This window comes from Rhipicephalus microplus, unplaced genomic scaffold (assembly GCF_043290135.1).
Source record: "Rhipicephalus microplus isolate Deutch F79 unplaced genomic scaffold, USDA_Rmic scaffold_13, whole genome shotgun sequence".
Taxonomy (NCBI): Eukaryota; Metazoa; Arthropoda; class Arachnida; order Ixodida; family Ixodidae; genus Rhipicephalus; species Rhipicephalus microplus.
The window spans coordinates 29,442,592-29,461,233 of NW_027464586.1; the positions used below are offsets into that span (position 1 = coordinate 29,442,592).

The 18,642-nt window shown below is 44.2% G+C and overlaps 1 protein-coding gene across 1 annotated transcript in view; it reads right to left on the minus strand.

Moving 5' to 3' along the window:
- Nucleotides 1-18,642, minus strand: part of LOC142784051 (BAG family molecular chaperone regulator 2) — a 163,957-nt gene that overhangs the window by 110,147 nt on the left and 35,168 nt on the right. The window contains exon 2 of the mRNA XM_075882685.1: nt 1,984-2,155. Within this exon, the coding sequence (XP_075738800.1) occupies nt 1,984-2,155 (172 nt within the window). The remainder of the gene's footprint in view (nt 1-1,983; nt 2,156-18,642) is intronic.

Below are 18,642 nucleotides of genomic sequence, written 5' to 3' on the forward strand. Positions count from 1 at the left end.
TGAGTAGACCACGAAAATTAGGACACCGGAAAAACAGTGAATACAAGCTCGCCCAAAGGAGTAAATTTACCTTGTGAAAGTGGTCGCGGACACGGTCATTGTCTTGCAGTGCAACCACACAGTGACAGTCACTACAATTACTCTCAAGTAACAATGAAACATCCCCCCTCTTTTCAGCACGTGCGGTGTTCGACGAAGCTTCACTCAAAATTTGCTGTCTCAGGGCGTGATAGCGGTATATGCTTGTACCAAGAAAAGTCGGGAATCGATGCATTGTTCAAATTTAGCGCTAAATTCCTATGTATAAGTTGGAAAAACAGCAATTGTTTTTTCTGTATCAGAAATTGGAAGCCGTGAGAAAATATATCTTCGGAAGTGCAAAAAAATTGCCAGTGGAATATCTCAAGGAGCTAAGCAAGCAGGTTTTTTCATGCGCAAACATTGACTGTTGTGAATTGATGCGGTGCCGTGCTGTGGCACTGTCGGTAAAATCGTTGGTCGTAGGTAAAAGATTCCGATTCAGACAGAGAGAACAATGAAGAAGCGTCTAAAGCTTTCAAGAGCGTGCCTCGTGCAAGTGGGAAATGTTTACACCAATCCAGATCAATATTATAGACGATAGTCTTTTTTGGGGACCTTCGACCCAAAATTTTGGTCTGTCTGTTTGTCTGTCTGTATACTTGTCTGTTTGTCTAATTTTACCAGTCATGGGTACTTGAAACCGCCAACCTCATCCGCAGCGACCACCAATGTTGCTCAAGGTTGAGCGTTTATGCTTGTGCAATTCTCAGTTAAAAATCAATTATTGCGCATGTCTGAAGCACCATGACAACACGCATATATTTTGCATATACATATCTTACTAGAAAACGCATACTTAAGTAATCTTAAGGAACGTAGCGCTTATCACGCTGCGCTTACCATGCAACGCTTGCACGGAACGGGGAGTGTTTCCAATGCTTTGCTAAGACGAGATGGTAGCGGCACCTACCCGTCGCCTCGCGTTCTACAGCTTATCACCTCTGAGACGGGCACGCACGGCCACGCGCTTTGTTTTTCCAAAAGAAACGGCCAGTTGGCGCTCATGTCTCACGTGTGACGTGACTTGATGCGCTCATTCACCTCCGCTGCACGCTCGAGGCACTCTAACGCAGCACCTCCGGAATACCATTCACCAATTTCTTGCGCAGAACATCCAATAAATGTTTTGTTCACTCTATTCACACGCAAGACTATCGTCTTTTGACGACATTTGCAGATTACATGCAGATACGGGGGCAATTTTTACAGATATAAAACTTGACGATAATCAATTCCCTTTCTCGTCGTCTTTCCGCCGTACTCAAGATTATGGATCTATGATTACTTTCACGTACGAAGCATAGATACTGAAGAGCTCAATGAAGTGTTTGTTCTTTCGTATTTAGAACAGCAGCAGTGATGAGCCAGGGTCACTCGGGATTGTTCATAATTGTGTATGAATTACTCTGAATTAGCCTTTATGCCTTCGAGCAGGCATCATGACGCGGTCGCTTCTAGCGCCATTGCCTTTGTTCCTGGCTGCCGGCTCATCAAGCGGCTGACTAACCACCACGCCACATTCGGATAACTGTTTTGTGTGTTGTTTTTGGTGCCCAAAGCTTGGGCCATTTTTCATGTTCTTGTTACATATGTCTACTGGATTAACTAAGCTGAGCGTTACCTTTTGTATTAGCAGTGTTTACGTCGGTTTCATTCTTGACCGTTTGTTGTTATCTACAGTACTGCACTCACATAAATAATTGTTATGCATTTTTTGCGCTGTCACTTATTTTGCTTTATATAATAGATAACAGTTTTCTTGCCCCTCCCCCTATAATATGCTGTATTGACTTAGAGGGCAATCAAAGTAACTCAATCACTTAACAAAGAAGTAAATGAATGTTTGGCAATACGACCATCATCTTCGTGAAGTAGCCTCTTTTAATAGTGGACCTTGCTTACCTGGCACCCTTTGGGTCAGATGTCATTCGCCGCACGAGGTTGGTCACGTATTGCTCAATTTGCGCGAGCGCTGCCTCCTGCTCCTCGCTGCGCGGAGTGGTGACTGACACGTCGACCGACTTGACACGCATCTGCAGACGCTCGATCGTCAGGCTGACTTCTTCGCGAAGCTCTGCAGTAGACAGCTCCTTCTCAAACGAGTACACAACTTCAGAGTCTGTAAAATCACTTAAACACAGCCCTAGATAATCGGGACTATCCGCGCAAAGCCATATACGTGGTCTGCACTTGACAAGATTCTGTCATGACTCACATGCTGTGGAAAGCAGATTCACTTATTTATTTATAATACCGTACTGAGCCAGAGAAGCATCCAGTAAGTAGCTTTTCATCTGTAAGTAACAGTAACTTCTTATGTGTCCCAAAAAGGACACATAAGAAGTGTTACAGAAAAATACATCAATAAATGCACGGAAGTAAACGTAAAAAACTTCTTAGTTCCATTAAATACATAATATTATGCACTCTTTAAGGCAGGGAGTGCAAGCACGGAGTCATGAAAAATGTCAAGACACCGCAGGTGGCGGCTAACAAGTGAAGGTTCTGTGAAGAGCAGAAAATAAAGAGGGCAGAAAAAACTATCTGCCTATGCCCATGTAATAAATGAACGTGTCAATTCGGCACATATGAGGTTTATGTTAAGGATACCTTGTAAAGCATTTGATTACAATTTCATGAAAATAAACTGATGGTTGGCTGACGCAAGCGAAACCACAATTACCGATATGCTGCACCTGAATCATAACACGTGTTTCGTCATTCCTATGCATGTATGAAATTTCACATTCATTGAATTTTGACATTCACTTGGGTGTTCGACATTGTAAATAAACAGTAAAAGAATGCATGGGAAGAAGCAGCAAAAGATACAGTGAGAAGCATTTAAAAACAAAACAGCATTTCTTTGATTAAAAAAAAAAACTGGCTGATCCCACGTACAGTGGAAATCAATGATATGCAAAGCACGAATGAGGAAGGTTGCTGTGTCACTTTAAAATCAGCATAACGTTATGACGTGGGCGTAAATTATGCCGTACATGACTTATATGTCATTATTATATTGTTTGAACGTGTTATTTACCTTCGTAATCTATTAACGTCCCGTGATACCGAATGTGGTATATGTTGAGCTAGCGAAACGGCGGCGAGTGCGCTTTGAGCATAGCAGATAGTCTTGTTTTACATGGCACGCATGCCGTGATTATCATGTTGTGATGTGTCATTTACCTTTGTAGTTCGTTCGCGTCACGTAATACCAAATTCGTTATATGTGAAGCAAGCAAAATGGTCGCACGTGCATCATGAGCATGTCATGTAGTCATTTTGTTACGTGACACGCATTGCATGATTATGATGTGTGGACGCGTCATTTACCCTCGTTGCCCGCTCACGTTTCATAATACCAAATTTGGTATATGTGAAGCTAACCAGATGTTCGCGAGCGCATCATGAGCGTGGACGTTGTCATGTTCTTACATGATACGCATATAAACATAATCACGTTTGCGCTAGTATTATACCTCTCTCATCTATTGACGTCAAGTAGCACAAAGATTAATATATGTGAAGCTAGCAAAACGACCGCGAGCGCACTATGAGTTTACCATGTAGTAATGTTCTTACATGACATGTATATCATGATTATCATGTTTGGACTAGTCATTTACCTTTGTCGTCCCGCAATACCAAATTTGGTACATGTGAAGCTAGTGAAACGAACACGAGCACACCATGAACGTGGCGTGTAGTCATGACTTACATGACATGCATGTCTTGATTTCCACGTTAGGGTCTGTCACTTGTGTTCATGTTATACCATACAGTCATGTTGTCATGTCATACAATACCAGTTTTGCAACATGTCATGTGAACAGAACCACCGCAAGAGCAGCAAGACTATGACATATAAATCACGACATTCATGACATACACATCATAATTTTCATGTTATAATATGACACTTATGCTTGTCTACAGTTATGGTATCTTACCAGTTTTGGTATTGTTACCATTATTGAAACGGCCAGGATAGCTAAAAGTCAGAGACGGCTAGATAGATAGATAGATAGATAGATAGATAGATAGATAGATTTTTAGTTAGATAGATATGTATTTCACTAAGCTACAGCAGCGAAATCTGGCCACTGTAGTGGCTGGCCTTCTTTATATATGGGGTTCATATAGTATGATAAATAAAACTTCGGTTACCTGCATAAATGCGATATAAGCCCGAAGAAGTAAAAATCCAAAATTTTCTGAATTTACTGAATTCATGTGACATGTTCTAATTACATATGCACACATATTTCTGTAGTAAATGCAATCACCCCTCACATAACAGAATGGCGTTTTATAAAAACTTCTAGCCCCGCCGCGGTGGTCTAGTGGCTAAGGTACTCGGCTGCTGACCCGCAGGGCGCGGGTTCGAATCCCGGCTGCGGCGGCTGCATTTCCGATGGAGGCGGAAATGTTGTAGGCCCGTGTGCTCAGATTTGGGTGCACGTTAAAGAACCCCAGGCGGTCTAAATTTCCAGAGCCCTCCACTACGGCGTCTCTCATAATCATATTGTGGTTTTGGGACGTTAAACCCCACATATCAATCAATTATAAAAAATTCTAATTCTGCACTTGTTTTTTCCACTTCTTTTTAGTGTCCTGCCCCAACATTCAGCTTGACCAAGACCAACCCATACAAACTAGCCGAAATTTCTACACTGCTAAAGCACCTTGTGTGGCACTGCCAGGCACACCATGCTAATTTACGTGCTCTACAGTTCACACGTTGGTGTGAACTGTAGACGATGTCATCGTTTTCTCGACGATGACATCGTCTACAGACGATGTCATCGTCTGTAGACGATGTCATCGTCTACAGACGATGACATCGTCTACGATGTCATCGTTTTCTAGACGATGTCATCGTTTTCTCGCCAACCATTGAAAGCCATGTTTCACGTCTGTCGGCCATTCTTGACATTTTTCGCTCTGCTGGCCTCCAGCTTAACGCGTCTTAGTGCATCTTTGGGCGCCGTCAGATAAAGCTACTTGGCCACGTTGTGGACGCTACTGGTGTACGACCTGACCCTGATAAAGTCCGCGTGGTGCGCGAGTTTCCGGTCCCACGTTCCACGCAAGAAGTCCGCAGCTTTTTCGGACTCTGTTCATATTTCCGCCGTTTTGTCAGCAACATTGCGGAAATTGCTCGGCCCTTCACGTATCTTCTCAAAAAGAACGTGGCTTCTTCCTGGCGTGAAGACCAAGAAGATTCTTTTGCGTTGTTGATTTCTGCGCTCACATCGACACCTTTGTTGGTTCCTTTTGACCCGGCCGTTTGAACAGAGCTTTGCACCGACGCAAGTGGCCATGGCATAGGGGCAATACTCGGACAAATGCAGAACGGCACAAATCATCTCATAGCGTGCGCTAGCCGCCTACTTTCTCAGTCGGAAAGGAACTATTCAATCACTGAGTGAGAGCGCCTGGCTCTCATCTGGGCTATCGCAAAGTTTCTTCCGTACCTATATGGACGCACGTTCGCAGTCACCACAGACCACCATGCGCTCTGCTGGCTGTCTACCCTTAAGGATCCTACAGGAAGACTTGGGCGATGGGCATGGCGATTACAGGAGTACACGTTTTCTGTAGTGTACAAGTCTGGCAAGCTTTACAGCGATGCCGACTGCTTATCTCGATACCCTGTTAATCCACCCGACTCCTCCGAGTTGAAACCTGATGCCAACATTATAGCCATAACTGATTTTCAGCAAATAGCCGACGAACAACGCCGAGATCCATCGCTGCTATCGATGATTGACCCTCTTCAATCCGGTCATAAAAACCCTTCACTGAGCCTATTTTTTCTTTAAGACAACGTTTTGTACCGCCGCAACTTACAGCCTGATGGCGCAGAACTTTTGCTCGTCGTCCCACGTAATCTGCGCAAGGACATCTTGCAAGAACTTCACAACGCCCTAACATCCAGACATTTAGGTGTCTCGAGAACCTATGACCGCGTCCGCCGACAGGCATTCTGGAAGGGCCTTTATCATTCTGTTCGCCGCTACGTTGCAGCGTGTGACCTGTGCCAGCGTCGGAAGAAGCCTACGTCTCTCCCTGCCAGTCACCTTAAACCTATTGAAGTTCCAGCCGAGCCATTTCATTGTGTGGGTTTGGGTTTGTTAGGTCCCTTTCCAACATCGGCAACGGGAAACAAATGGATAGCAGTAGCTACGAATTATGCCACTAAGTATGAAATTACTCGAGCGCTATCGACCAGCTGCGCAACGGAAGTCGCAGATTTCCTACTCTATGACATCATCCTTCAGCATAGCGCTCCTTCTCACCTACTCACGGACCATGGCCGCTGCTTCCCATGTCGTGTGTTCGACGACCTTCTTAGATCCTGTGCTACGCTGCACAACTTTACGACTTCTTACCATCAGACTAACGAACTTACTGAACGCCTCAACCACACACTGATGGACATGCTTGCTATGTATGTTTCTGACGACCACATTGAGACACTGCCCTTCCGTTCGTAACCTTCGCCTATAACTCGTCCCGTTTTAGAACTGCCGGCTACTCACCATTTTATCTTCTGTTTGGCCGTAATCCCTTACTACTTTTCGATACCCTGCTGGCGCATTACCTTCCGTCCACCACTTCGTACGCACAAGATGCCATCTCCCGTGTTCTGATCGCACGTACAGTAGCACACGCCAGGTTCTCATCGTCCCATTGAGCACAAAAGTCTTTCTACGACAGCCGACATAGAGATTTCATTTTTTCCCCGGGCTCTCGTGCTACTGTGGCTGCCATCCCGTCGTGTCGGCCGGCGCGAGAAACATTTATCGCAATATGTTTGGCCTTACCGAGTTCTGCGCCAAGTCACACCTGTCACCTATGAAACTTTTCTTACTACGAACCCCACTGTTACATCCAGATGTGATATTGTGCATGTTTCTCGCCTGAAGCCCTATTACGGTGACCCGTCCATGTAATAACAGCAGGCACCGGGACGGTGCTTTGCCGCCAGGAGTAATGTCACTGGTATAGAAAGGTACCTCAGGCACGGGTGCAGAAATGACGCAGAAGGAATGAAGACGACTATGTTGTTGTGGGGCCATGTCTGGACTGCCCTTTGTTCTGCATCCTTGCACACTGTGTGCAGTATTAGCCCAACTAGCGTTAACTTATTGAATACTCCCCGTCACAATATACATATGTCTCTTAAGACACTGGTTAGTGGCAAGTAATGTCAAATATATGATAATGTATCCAATGGAGAGCTTACCTCACCTGATAATCATCCTGGTTCATTTTGTTTAAAAATTGTCCCCATTTTCCTTAAAAAAATAACCATAGCATTGACATAACGTATTACCTACTTTGAAGCAGATGCTTATTTTGTAATAACAGATGGTAATAGCCTAATGAAGCAACTTCAATGATTTTTTCAGCCTGCATCAAGAATCTTTTACACGTTGAAAAGCCCATCTTTATTGAAGTATTGAGCTTTTTTAAACAATGTTGTACCAGCAATCTAGTTAGTTGTGTAACAAGCCAACCTAAAAAAAAACTAGAAACAGTATGGAATTGAATAGGAAATCTAATATGGAGGAAAATAGCAGAAAGTTTACATGTCGAAGAGGCTCTCGGTGGTGTTTATTTTTCGTTAAGAAATGTATGCGCTGTCATCGGTTTCCAGTTAAAAAATATGTCCTGTTGGGCAAGTATTAATTACATCTGAATAAACAATATACTTTTCTCTTACACAAGTTCAAAGGAAAGAAATTCTGTTTGGTAGGCAATAGAATTTCTAATTGTTCTAATAATTTCATTAGTAAACCTTGCACATTGCAATATTTAAGAAGAGCGCGTGCTCAAGTACCACGATATATGTCATTTTTTTCGGCACTGTGAGTGTAAGTGGTATGTGCATCATTCTTTTGTGTAATTCCTGGAGATGTGGGGGTAGTTGTAAGAGAGGCGCATATTCAGATATTTCTTACAGCAAACATGTTCTCACCACCGTGTATCACAATGGACATTGCTGGACTTTAGTATATATATACGGGTACATTCTCCAAACATATTTCGTGAATCAAGGTCTCCCTAATTATGAAATGGAAGCGCACAACGTAGAAGCAGACGGAAAGACAGGGACAAGCGCTAACTACCAACTGAAAGTTTATTCGGAAAAAATATGAAATATATACTAAAAGATGATACAGTGTCAAGGCACATACGATAACACCAAAGCACAGACCAAAAATGGCAACACCGATAGAATATCTTAGTGCGTCAGCCCTACCTTACCATCGCTTACTGTGCTTTACATTGATTAGTTAACTTCTACGGCATCTGCTAATGTTTAAAAACGCTAGCTCCTTATCGGACAAAGCGATTGATGGTTTGCTGACGCAAGCCCCGTGTTCCGCTATGTGTGCTGCTTCAATTATAAGCCTTGTGCGCTCATCTTTGTGCTTTTGGAGAACTACTGTCTTATCAAATTGTACTTCACAGCCACATCTAGTGACATGCTGGGCAAGAAAACCATCATTGCCGCTACGAACATTGCACGCATGCTCACGCAACCTGTCGTTGAGGCATCTTCCAGTCTGCCCAATATAACAGGCACCGCACGAAAGTATGATCATGTAAACTACGTCACTAATGTAAACTATGTAAGTATGATCATGTAAACTACGTCACCAACTCGCCCAATCAACCATTTTGACAAGGTCTCCCAATTGTTCCCCAGGTACTAAGGTTTTTATTTGTTTCCGGCCCATGTTGCTAAGCTTAACTGCCCTTTGTTTCACAATATGTCCTGATTTGGTTTTGTAATGTAAATGTGACGAAAGAAAATTAGACAGAAAGATCGCTTGCTGTGGGAGGGGACCAAATATGCAACTTCCGAATGACACGTCCGATACTCTAGCAAGTGAGCTATCATGGCGGACAACTCCCCGTCCGTTCAATTGGGCATATGTAAATTAAACGTGGGACCGTAACCAGTAGCCATGACGGTGAGTGTGGAACACTTTTTTTTTCTCTTTGGTGTCGCGTAGTCTGTGAGCTTATCATGAGTTGGCAGCTGACCAATAATTCTTCGTATACTACCTGAAGGCACCAAGTCTGTTAGAACGGTACCCTCACTATAAATAAAGGAAACAAGTATATTTAAGGGATTGTTCTCTTTGTCAGACACAATATTAATGACATCTAACAGACCATGATGTCATTTGGCATATCCACCTCAAGCCGCTCAATGTGCTGTTCAAAAGCCGTAGAAAAAACGACTACGTCGCCTAAATACAATAAACAAGAGCGCCACTTCACGTCTCATAAAACTGTGTACATCATTTGTTGGAATGTGGCCGGAGTGGAGCACAGGCCAAAAGGGAGAACTTCAAGTTCATAGAGACCGCCAGGTGTAATAAACGCTGTTTTTTTGGTCCCGTTCACCTAGTTCAATCTGCCAATATCCGCTACGGAGATCCATGGAAGAGAAGTAACGGGCGTGTGGCAGGCTATCCAAGGAGTCATCAATACAAAGAAAAGAATATACGTCTTTTTTATCTTGTTTAGTTTGCAGTAGTCGACGCACAACTGGAATGAACCATCATTCTTTTTAACCAGAACAGCTGGTCACGCCCAATGAGTAATGGATGGTTGAATTACGTCGTCGTCGAGCATTTGTTTCACTTGATGATGGATAGCATCCTGCTCCTTCTGCGACACATGGTAAGTATGTTGGCGCACGGGTTGGACGTTGGACCCAGTGATAATTCTGTTCTTCATTAGAGGAGTCTGCCGCACTTTCGAAGTAGTGGCAAAATAGTCACTAAAAAATGATAGTAGACTGAGGAACCTTGCCCTCTTAGGTTCTTCTAACTGGCGATTGACGTTGAGGCGACTAGTGATGTCAGCATCGCAGCTGTTCTCAGTCGAGATCGTCGTAATCGAAGGGAAGGCGTCCAAATCATCCAATGCCTCAAAAAAAAAAAGCTACGGTTGTGCGTTTGGCAAAATGGCTGTGTTCGCCACTGAAGTTCGTAACTAAAACCATACTCTGGCCGTTTCAGAGTTGAATAAGACTTCAAGCAATGGCGACTTCTCGATCAAGCAATAACGTCAGGTTACTTTCGGCGATGCCTATAATCGACTGCTCCTATCGACACTCAACACACTCTAAGGCAAAAGGGCGTTAAAAGGGTGTGTGGTTTGTCCTTTTGGGGACTAATGGGGCTGCCACAACCATTAATTCCTTCAAGAACTAACGGCACCGGGTCTAACAGTTAGTCTCCTCATGGGAATAACAATTAGTCCTCACATTTACACCTTGGTGAGTAACTGTTAGTCCTACAATTCACCTCAAATGACTAGCATTTAGTCCTCATTATTGCATCCTATAGAGCAACTGTTAATCCCCACATTTACACCTTACCAGGCAACTGTTAGTCCTCACAGTCGCACCTTGCCGGACGAATGGTTGATCCACTCAAATACTCCAATCGGACGAACTTTTTGTCCCTGGTTCAAACATTGTTTTTTGTTTATTTTCTGCCAGGCCTGATACTTTTTCCGTCTGTTTTCCTGCGCAGTGAGCAACAAATTCCGCAGAAAAGAACACACAGAAAAGTAGTTAGCCACGTATGTGTAACTGCTTTCACTGTCACGGCAACAACGAAAGACAAAAGTGGGACATGGAAATCTTTTATTTTTCTACATACACATGAAGTTTCTCCATTCCTTTAAGTGAATTCGTGGTGAAGTGCACAAGTCTACTCTCGTTGCCAAATCTTGTTCACTCCTTGGGGAGCTCCTGCGACGGAAGCGATAGATGACAGGCATTGCAGACGCCAGCGCACGCAGCCTTCCGTTTGTTGTGTTCCCACGGCTGCACGTATAATATAGTAAAAATAGTTAGGCACACGTCACAGAAGATGAGGATGCACGCATATGACAAGTAAGTGCAAGTTAATATAAAAAACAAGCGTTAAAATGTGACACACAAATAACTTTACCTTCCCATCTCGCACAGTCCTTCTGAAGCTGCTCTTACGAAAGAGATGGATGACGGGCATCACAGACACCCGCGCACAGTTTTCAGCATGGTGTGTGCCCATGGCTGCACAATAAGTAAGTCAAATAGTGAGTCACACATGACAGAGGATGAATACAAATGCATATGAGAAATACGTGCAAAGTGGAATGAAAACATATGTGAGATATGACATGCAAATGATTTCATTGTGATGTCATACATCGCCAAAGACTCATTTCGATCCCCGTAGCGCATCAGTTTAGGAACGGTGGCCGCAGTCACAACTCTGTGAACTACCGTGCCGCTAATAAGTCGGTGAGTCCTAAGCGAGCGACGTCGTTCAGCTCGAGCAAGCGAACGCGAGACCAAACACGGCACTGCACGCGGAGTGTCTGCCGGCAGCGAACTTCGACGTTTGTCAACTTGTCCGCGTCATCCCACTTGTTGTTTGCACTGACCAGATCGTAGTTTGTGAACAAGTCCTCTACGTCGGTCTCATCAGCTCCTCTAAAGACCTTGGGCTCTCACAAGCGAAGAACGCCGGGATTGCTGGAGGATGGAGCAGAAGAGCCAGGTTGCGCGTTGTTGGTGGCCAATATGGGACATTGCGTTTGGTTGCGCAGCTCAAGGTTTCGTCGACGGCTAATGGAAGAACCTAGGTTCAGGCAACGAGGAATGTGAGCACCCTCCACCAATAGAAAAGGGGTTGATTGGCGTGTGTTGCAACGGTGGCCCTACGATTAAAACACGATCGGGACAGAGCGACGGTCAAGCAGATGCCGGCGACGATCGGCACGAGGCGAGCGAGAGAGCCCAAAACCCAGTACTCAATCGGTGGCAATGTTGCTTGCCAACGATGCATTTTCTTCACAATATAAACATCTGCAACTCTCCAACCTATGTCTGAGCGCGCAACATTTGTACATACTTTTAGCCTCAATTCATGACGTGTCGCTTAATAAAAAATTTGAAACACGGTCAAATTCCCTCCACATGCTTCGCATAACGTCGATTTCTAGGTACGTGGGATCTGCCGAAATTTTTCAGTCACACTCTACCACCTATGCTAAAAATAACCCTAGACAATTTTGAAATTTCGCGCGTGAAAGGGAGAACCGTGCTACAGGCCTCTGTATGGCTGATTGGGATCCCGTGCTCGATGTAGAATGCACGTCTTTACTAAAGAACACGTTCATAAAAGCTTTCTTAAACCATATGCAACAGTAAATAACCAAATCAGCTTGCCACCACACAATTGCCCATCTATGGACGTTATTTTCATTATTTTGAAGGTGTCCATGCAGTCAATAAAAACCTAAAACTCATCATCATGTAGAGTTGATGGAATCAATACTAAATTCTTGAAAAGCGCTATTGGGTACTGCTCTATTTTCCTGTCATGCATTGTTTCACAGTCATTGCAGTCCTCAAGCCTTCTAGAAGACTCCCTGTTTGGTTGCCGAAATCGTACTAGTTCACAAGTAAGGTGTCACAGGTCCCGTTCATTCGGGAGGCGATCGCCGGGCTAATTCCAAGGCCGAAGTATCGTCCCCCGAACCACACCACGAAAGCGTGGACAATTTAGAAGTGGTCTTTTTTGGCGCGCCAGCCGACGCCGGCTGTGGTCCAAAGAACAAGCCAAAGACGAGAGTTGATAAACAAAACAAAATTATATTCTCAATAATGGCAGATCCAAAACAATACACTAGTATACACACTCCACAATAATTGCATACAATATTTCACCAATCAAACAACGTACTACACAGTACAATCAGCCACACTCGAAACAACGGACACAGGAAGCAATACGCACTACAATGCAGTCGCATGCATTGAACAACCAAGACACCTAAAGACTAAAGAGATAGAAAACATATTCAGTCCAAAGTTCTTGGAACAAAAGTCTGGATGATACTCTTCCGAGAATCACTCACTCAAAGTCCAGCGTTGTTGTCGTTCCGCTGCCCCCGAAGTTTCTCTTCCAGGAAACCGCGCCGAAGTTTCTCTTCCAGGAAACCTCGCATCTTCAGTTGGCCGCTCTCCAAGCTTCCAACTTCTTCGCCGGAAACACGTCGGCTTCACACATGCAGCTGTTGCCACGCGTCTTCGCTCGATAGCGGTAGACACACGCTCTTGCCTGTAGCTCGAGCCTTCACTCCTCAGGTGGAAATCCTCTTCTTCTCCTGCTTTGTCACTACGGACAAAACCTTCGCCGACTACACGGCGGAATCCCTACGCGCTCTGGCGGTAACTTCCGTCTTCTCCTGGTCTCTCAACTCGGCTGCTCGATTAAATACCTTCCGCGCGAGATTCCCAAAAGTTCTCATCATTTAGTAGGCGCGATGCGCAGCGAAGGCTGGGGGAAAGGTTGAGACGATTTTAAGACGATCGAGACCAGGGACTGCTTCGAACGAAATACGGTTTATTGGAGGAAGTGAAGAAGCGCGCTCAATCCAGGCAGCAGTCTTTTTTCTTCTTCTTCCGGCGTTTCATGATGATATTTTATAGGCTCCCGCCCGCCCAAGTTGAAATTTGATAAGCTCTGGCGGGCTATTTGAAACAACCTTCCATTGGGTATATGTGGTTCACCGATCTTCTTAGAAGCTCTTTTTTGCCTGTGCGAAGGAGACAAGCTCTTGTTATTCCGTCTCGCCCAGGGTAGAGTTTTTCAATCCGACACAATTTCCAAAATGTTCTTGGAGCCTTGTCCTCAACCAACACGATGTCTCCCTGTGAGAGTGGTTTTGCTTGCCGTGTCTTGGCTTTGACCATAGCTCCTATTTCCTTGATATATTCTTGATGCCATCTTTTCCACCAAGCGCGCACGAGTTTGCATCTGCGTCGCCATGCGTCTTTAATGTCACCGTTGTACAGTCTTGTTTGTCCGTCTTGAAGCTGTCGCCATCCACCTATGATGTCTGCCGGCGCGTAAGTGGCATTGGCTCGTCAGGTTCTTCATATACGTAAGTCAAAGGTCGATGGTTGAGTGTTCCTTCAACTTCTGCTACAATAGTGCGTAGCTCCTCTACCGAAGCTGTGCTTTTCCATATTATTTTTCGCATCGACGTCTTCAAGCTTCTTATGAGGCGCTCGTAAAGTCCTTCCCACCATGGCGCACACTCGGCTATCGTTTTCCATTGAATTTGTTGGCCACTGTTTCTCCATCTACGCACGCTACAGCCGTCTGCAAAAGCACAAACTTAAGCTTGATATTTTCGGTTGCTTGTAGCGTAGGCGTCATCGCTTCGGCTTGCGCTGTTGAGACCAGCTCTGCCCTTGTTTTCTGCATTACCGTTCTACATACTGACGTGGCATGTCGTCCCTTGCATTGCTTGCATTTTACTTGGCCCTTGCAAATGGGTGCAGTGTGGTTTGGTCGCGTGCATCTGAAGCATGCTCTATTTTCGGTAAGCATAACTTTCTTTTCATCTATTCGAATGCTCCTACGACAGTTTTCGGTTGCGTGGGTTTTCTGCTTGCAGAATAAGCATATATTTTGTTTGCTGAGCTATAGAAGCTTAAAGTTGTGCGCATCTGTCCGCGGTTCTCTCTTGGTTTTGCAGTTATCCTCTCTTGTTCACGTTGTGTTTCTTCACGAAAAGCCACTTGCTCTCTTAAGAATAACATAAGCCTGTCCAGCTTTTCCTCGCACGCTTTTCCTGTTGCGTTGTTTTGCTCGCCATTTTCTGAAGCTGAGCTGTTTCTCATAGCCTTTTTTGACTTCAACTGCACTGATAATTCTGGTGAAATTGCTCTTTTTAATACCGGTAACAACAACGGCGCATAGCTCTCGGTTTCCACTTTTAGTGACTTGAGTGCCAATATGTTAACTTGCCATCTCTGTATTAGCCTACTTAAGTCATCGGTATCTTGAACAGACCTCACTTTCTCCAAATTCAATAGCTCATTCATGTGCATTTAAATGGAATGTTCTCGATTGCCGAACGCTTTTTGCAGTATTTTGATTGCGTTATCACAATTTTCCTCTGCCGAGTACTGAAGTCCTTCAATAGCAGCCGCAGCTTTTCCGGTTAGTGATGCTAACAAGTAATGGAACTTCTGTCCTTTGCTCATGTTCGGTCTCAGGTGAACTGCCGACTCGTACTGAGACCAAAAGCGGTTCCACTCCAAAGTTTTTCCCCCAAACTTTATCATTTCAAGCTTTGGTAGCTTAACTAGTTCCGTTGCTTCTTGTCCCGTACTTGAGGGCGTCACCTGCCTTGTCCTATCGCTTGAATTCGATTGTTCAGGCTGTCCAAGTCTGATTTCTATTGCAGATGAGATCGCCGTTAATTTCATGTCGTCCTCTATGACGCTTTCGAATTCTGCTTCGGCATTGTCTTCTGTTAAAAACTTTTCCATTTGCTCGTTGGCGCTCTTGAGACTGTCGCTTATTGCTTTAATCTGCGCCTGCGTTGTAAGCAGCTGCTCCCGGTTGGCTCCATCATTAATTTGCTGCTCGGATGCGTTAATCAGTCGCGTGATCTGGGAGCGAAGCGCTTTCCTTTTCTTCGTTATCACTTCTTTGCTCATATTGATGCGGTTAACAATGACTCCTTACTTGTCGATCGTTCGTTCTGATGCTCGTACTGTCCACCGTGGTCTCTTCGCTCGATCCAGGTCGATCCTCTGCTCCTCCGCCATTTTCTTCTCTGCTGCTCCGTGGCAGGTTGACCTTTCTTGCCGGTGAGGAGGTAGTATCCTTGTCACGGCACCATTTTTAAGACGATCGAGACCGGGGACTGCTTTGAACGAAATACGGTTTATTGGAAGAAGTGAAGTAGCGCGTGCTCGATCCAGGCAGCAGTCTTCTTTCTTCTTCTTCCGGCGTTTGATGATGATATTTTATAGACGATACGGGGGCCGTCCGTGACGGATCATTCAACCCGGCATCACCGGGCCCCTTTTCATCGAGAAAATTCGAGGGCTTGCTCGACCGCCGACGTGGGGTGAGGAGGTTCGTCGGCTAACCTACGCTTCCGAGGGGAGAAGGATGCGCGCCTGGGGAGTCTTTGGATGCTTGTTTTATTTATTTTTTTCGTTGACCTCTCGGCGTCACTCCGGCGTTTCTTCGCGAGAATTTGGCAGTGCGCCCTTTTTGAGCGCTCGTTTCTTGACATCAGGGGTAACACACAATATATTAAATGTCCATCCGAAATCGCTCACAACTGTCCCGTGCAAAATGCTTGAGCTTATCATCATCACTCACCTTGTTAAGTTTTTCCAGTCCGACCAGTCTTTCACAGCCTCCCAGCATCGGTTTCCAAAAAGTTCTCCTGTGAAATGCAGCTCTTAGTCTTTACTATTGACCTGCATGTCATACCTGATTCTGGATTTGCCATCGACTGTATTTCTTAGAATATTCCATAGAATTCGGCATAATCCGCTACTATTTCTTCAGCAGAAAACATATAAATCTAGATCCTAACGTGCTTAACAAGATTCGAGTCGTTCTTTTTAACGGAACACAGTTGTTTCTGCTAACAATGTTTGCTCCCCTTCCAACCGGTGCCATCTGGTGTTTCCCAAGGCTCTGTGTTGGGACCCTTGCTGTTCAGAATTTTCATGAATTACTTGCCAACGAATTGGTTTTGAGACGTTACATCCCATATATCAATCAGTCGATTATTGATTCAATCAATCAATCAATACTTGCCAACAGTTGTCTCATCAAAGGTATCTTTATTCCCTGATGACTGCGTAATTTATCGGACAATATGCATCGAAGACGACGTTATCTCGCTTCAGACAGATCTAAATAACATATTAACCTAGTGTCAATTACGCAACACAAAACTGAACATTTCAAAACGCAAAACAATGTGTGTATTTTGAACATCACTTGTCTGTCCACAGTACCATCTGAACGATACTTACGCCGAGGCTGTTTTATCTTACAAATATCTAGGTGTTCATATTTCCAATACATGTCAGGGAACCGCGATCTGAAGTACATCATTGCCATCGCTTACCGTCAACTTGGGTATTTTCGTAGAAACTTCTAGCTGGCACCTTAATCCAATAAGAAGCTTCTTAACGCTACCTACAATCGTTCATCACTTGAATGTGCCATATCCATCTAAGATCCTGGTAGCACTACACTAATGCATGAACTGCAAGCAGTCGAGAGTCGTTCAGTTTGCTTTATTTTGTCTAAGTATAACTGCACGCTAGTGTACAGTAAGGAACTCTCAGCTCAACCTTCCTTAACTCGCCATTCGGCGTGAAATAGCCCGGCTTAGACTTTTCCGTAAGTTTAATAAATGCGAAGCATTTGTTGGCGAACTTCGGCGACTTTGAGCGTATCTATCTATCTATCTATCTATCTATCTATCTATCTATCTATCTATCTATCTATCTATCTATCTATCTATCTATCTATCTATCTATCTATCTATCTATCTATCTATCTATCTATCTATCTATCTATCTATCTATCTATCTATCTATCTATCTATCTATCTATCTATCTATCTATCTATCTATCTATCTATCTATCTATCTATCTATCTATCTATCTATCTATCTATCTATCTATCTATCTATCTATCTATCTATCTATCTATCTATCTATCTATCTATCTATCTATCTATCTATCTATCTATCTATCTATCTATCTATCTATCTATCTAAGCCAAAACGGAGCAACAGGGGTATAGGGGTTGCTCCTTTCAGGGAGCAATTGCATTGCCACTCCCATTACTCTCCTAAAAGGAGTAACTGCAAAGGGAGGAACAGTTGCTCTCCTTTCAGTTCCTCCTTCGGGGGATGAACAGTTACTCCCTCCAGTTCCTCCCTGCAGACCAACAGTTACTCCCACCAGTTGCTCTTCTAAGAGCAACAGTTACTCTTTACCGTTCCTCCCACGTGTTCGCAGTTACTCTCTGAAAACCAACTGCACATGCTTCCAGTTACTCCTTGGGGAAATGAGTATTCATCTCGAGTATGCTTGTCACACGCTTAACACATGGCGAGAGCTCCTTGGAAGAGCACTGCTTGGGTGCTTCTAACACAAAAAGTGGACAATATTGAAAGGAAAATAAATGCTTTATTGTTCTTTTTATGAGGCGACGTTTGACCACACGTAAAAGTAGACTTCGCCACACCACAGCCAGCACTAAAAAAACACCATAATACATCAAAGGTTTTCTGCGTCATCCGTGGAAAAACAATCTTGAATTTCTAGCATAGGGCAGTCTGTGTCATCATTGGTGAGAGAAGGGCAACTTCTCCAATTCTGAAGAACTCAAGTTTCGCAGCTGGTGTTTCCATCAGGCTAGCGCAGCAGAACGTCACCGCAGGCATATGTGAAGCATCTCATTGCTGCAAGAAAAAAAATAGAAGTGTGAGGTTAAACATGCCAGAATCAATTCATAACAATGAGTCACACACACTGCAGCAGCGCTTACATTCTAGGATGTCTACCGCAAAACGAAATGTGAAAAAAAGGAAGGTTCGGCCAAACGTTACTTGGCAAGCCATATAAATGCTGATGTGGTAGACGCTCTTCACATGATGTCTCAGACAGCAATATTCTGGAAGA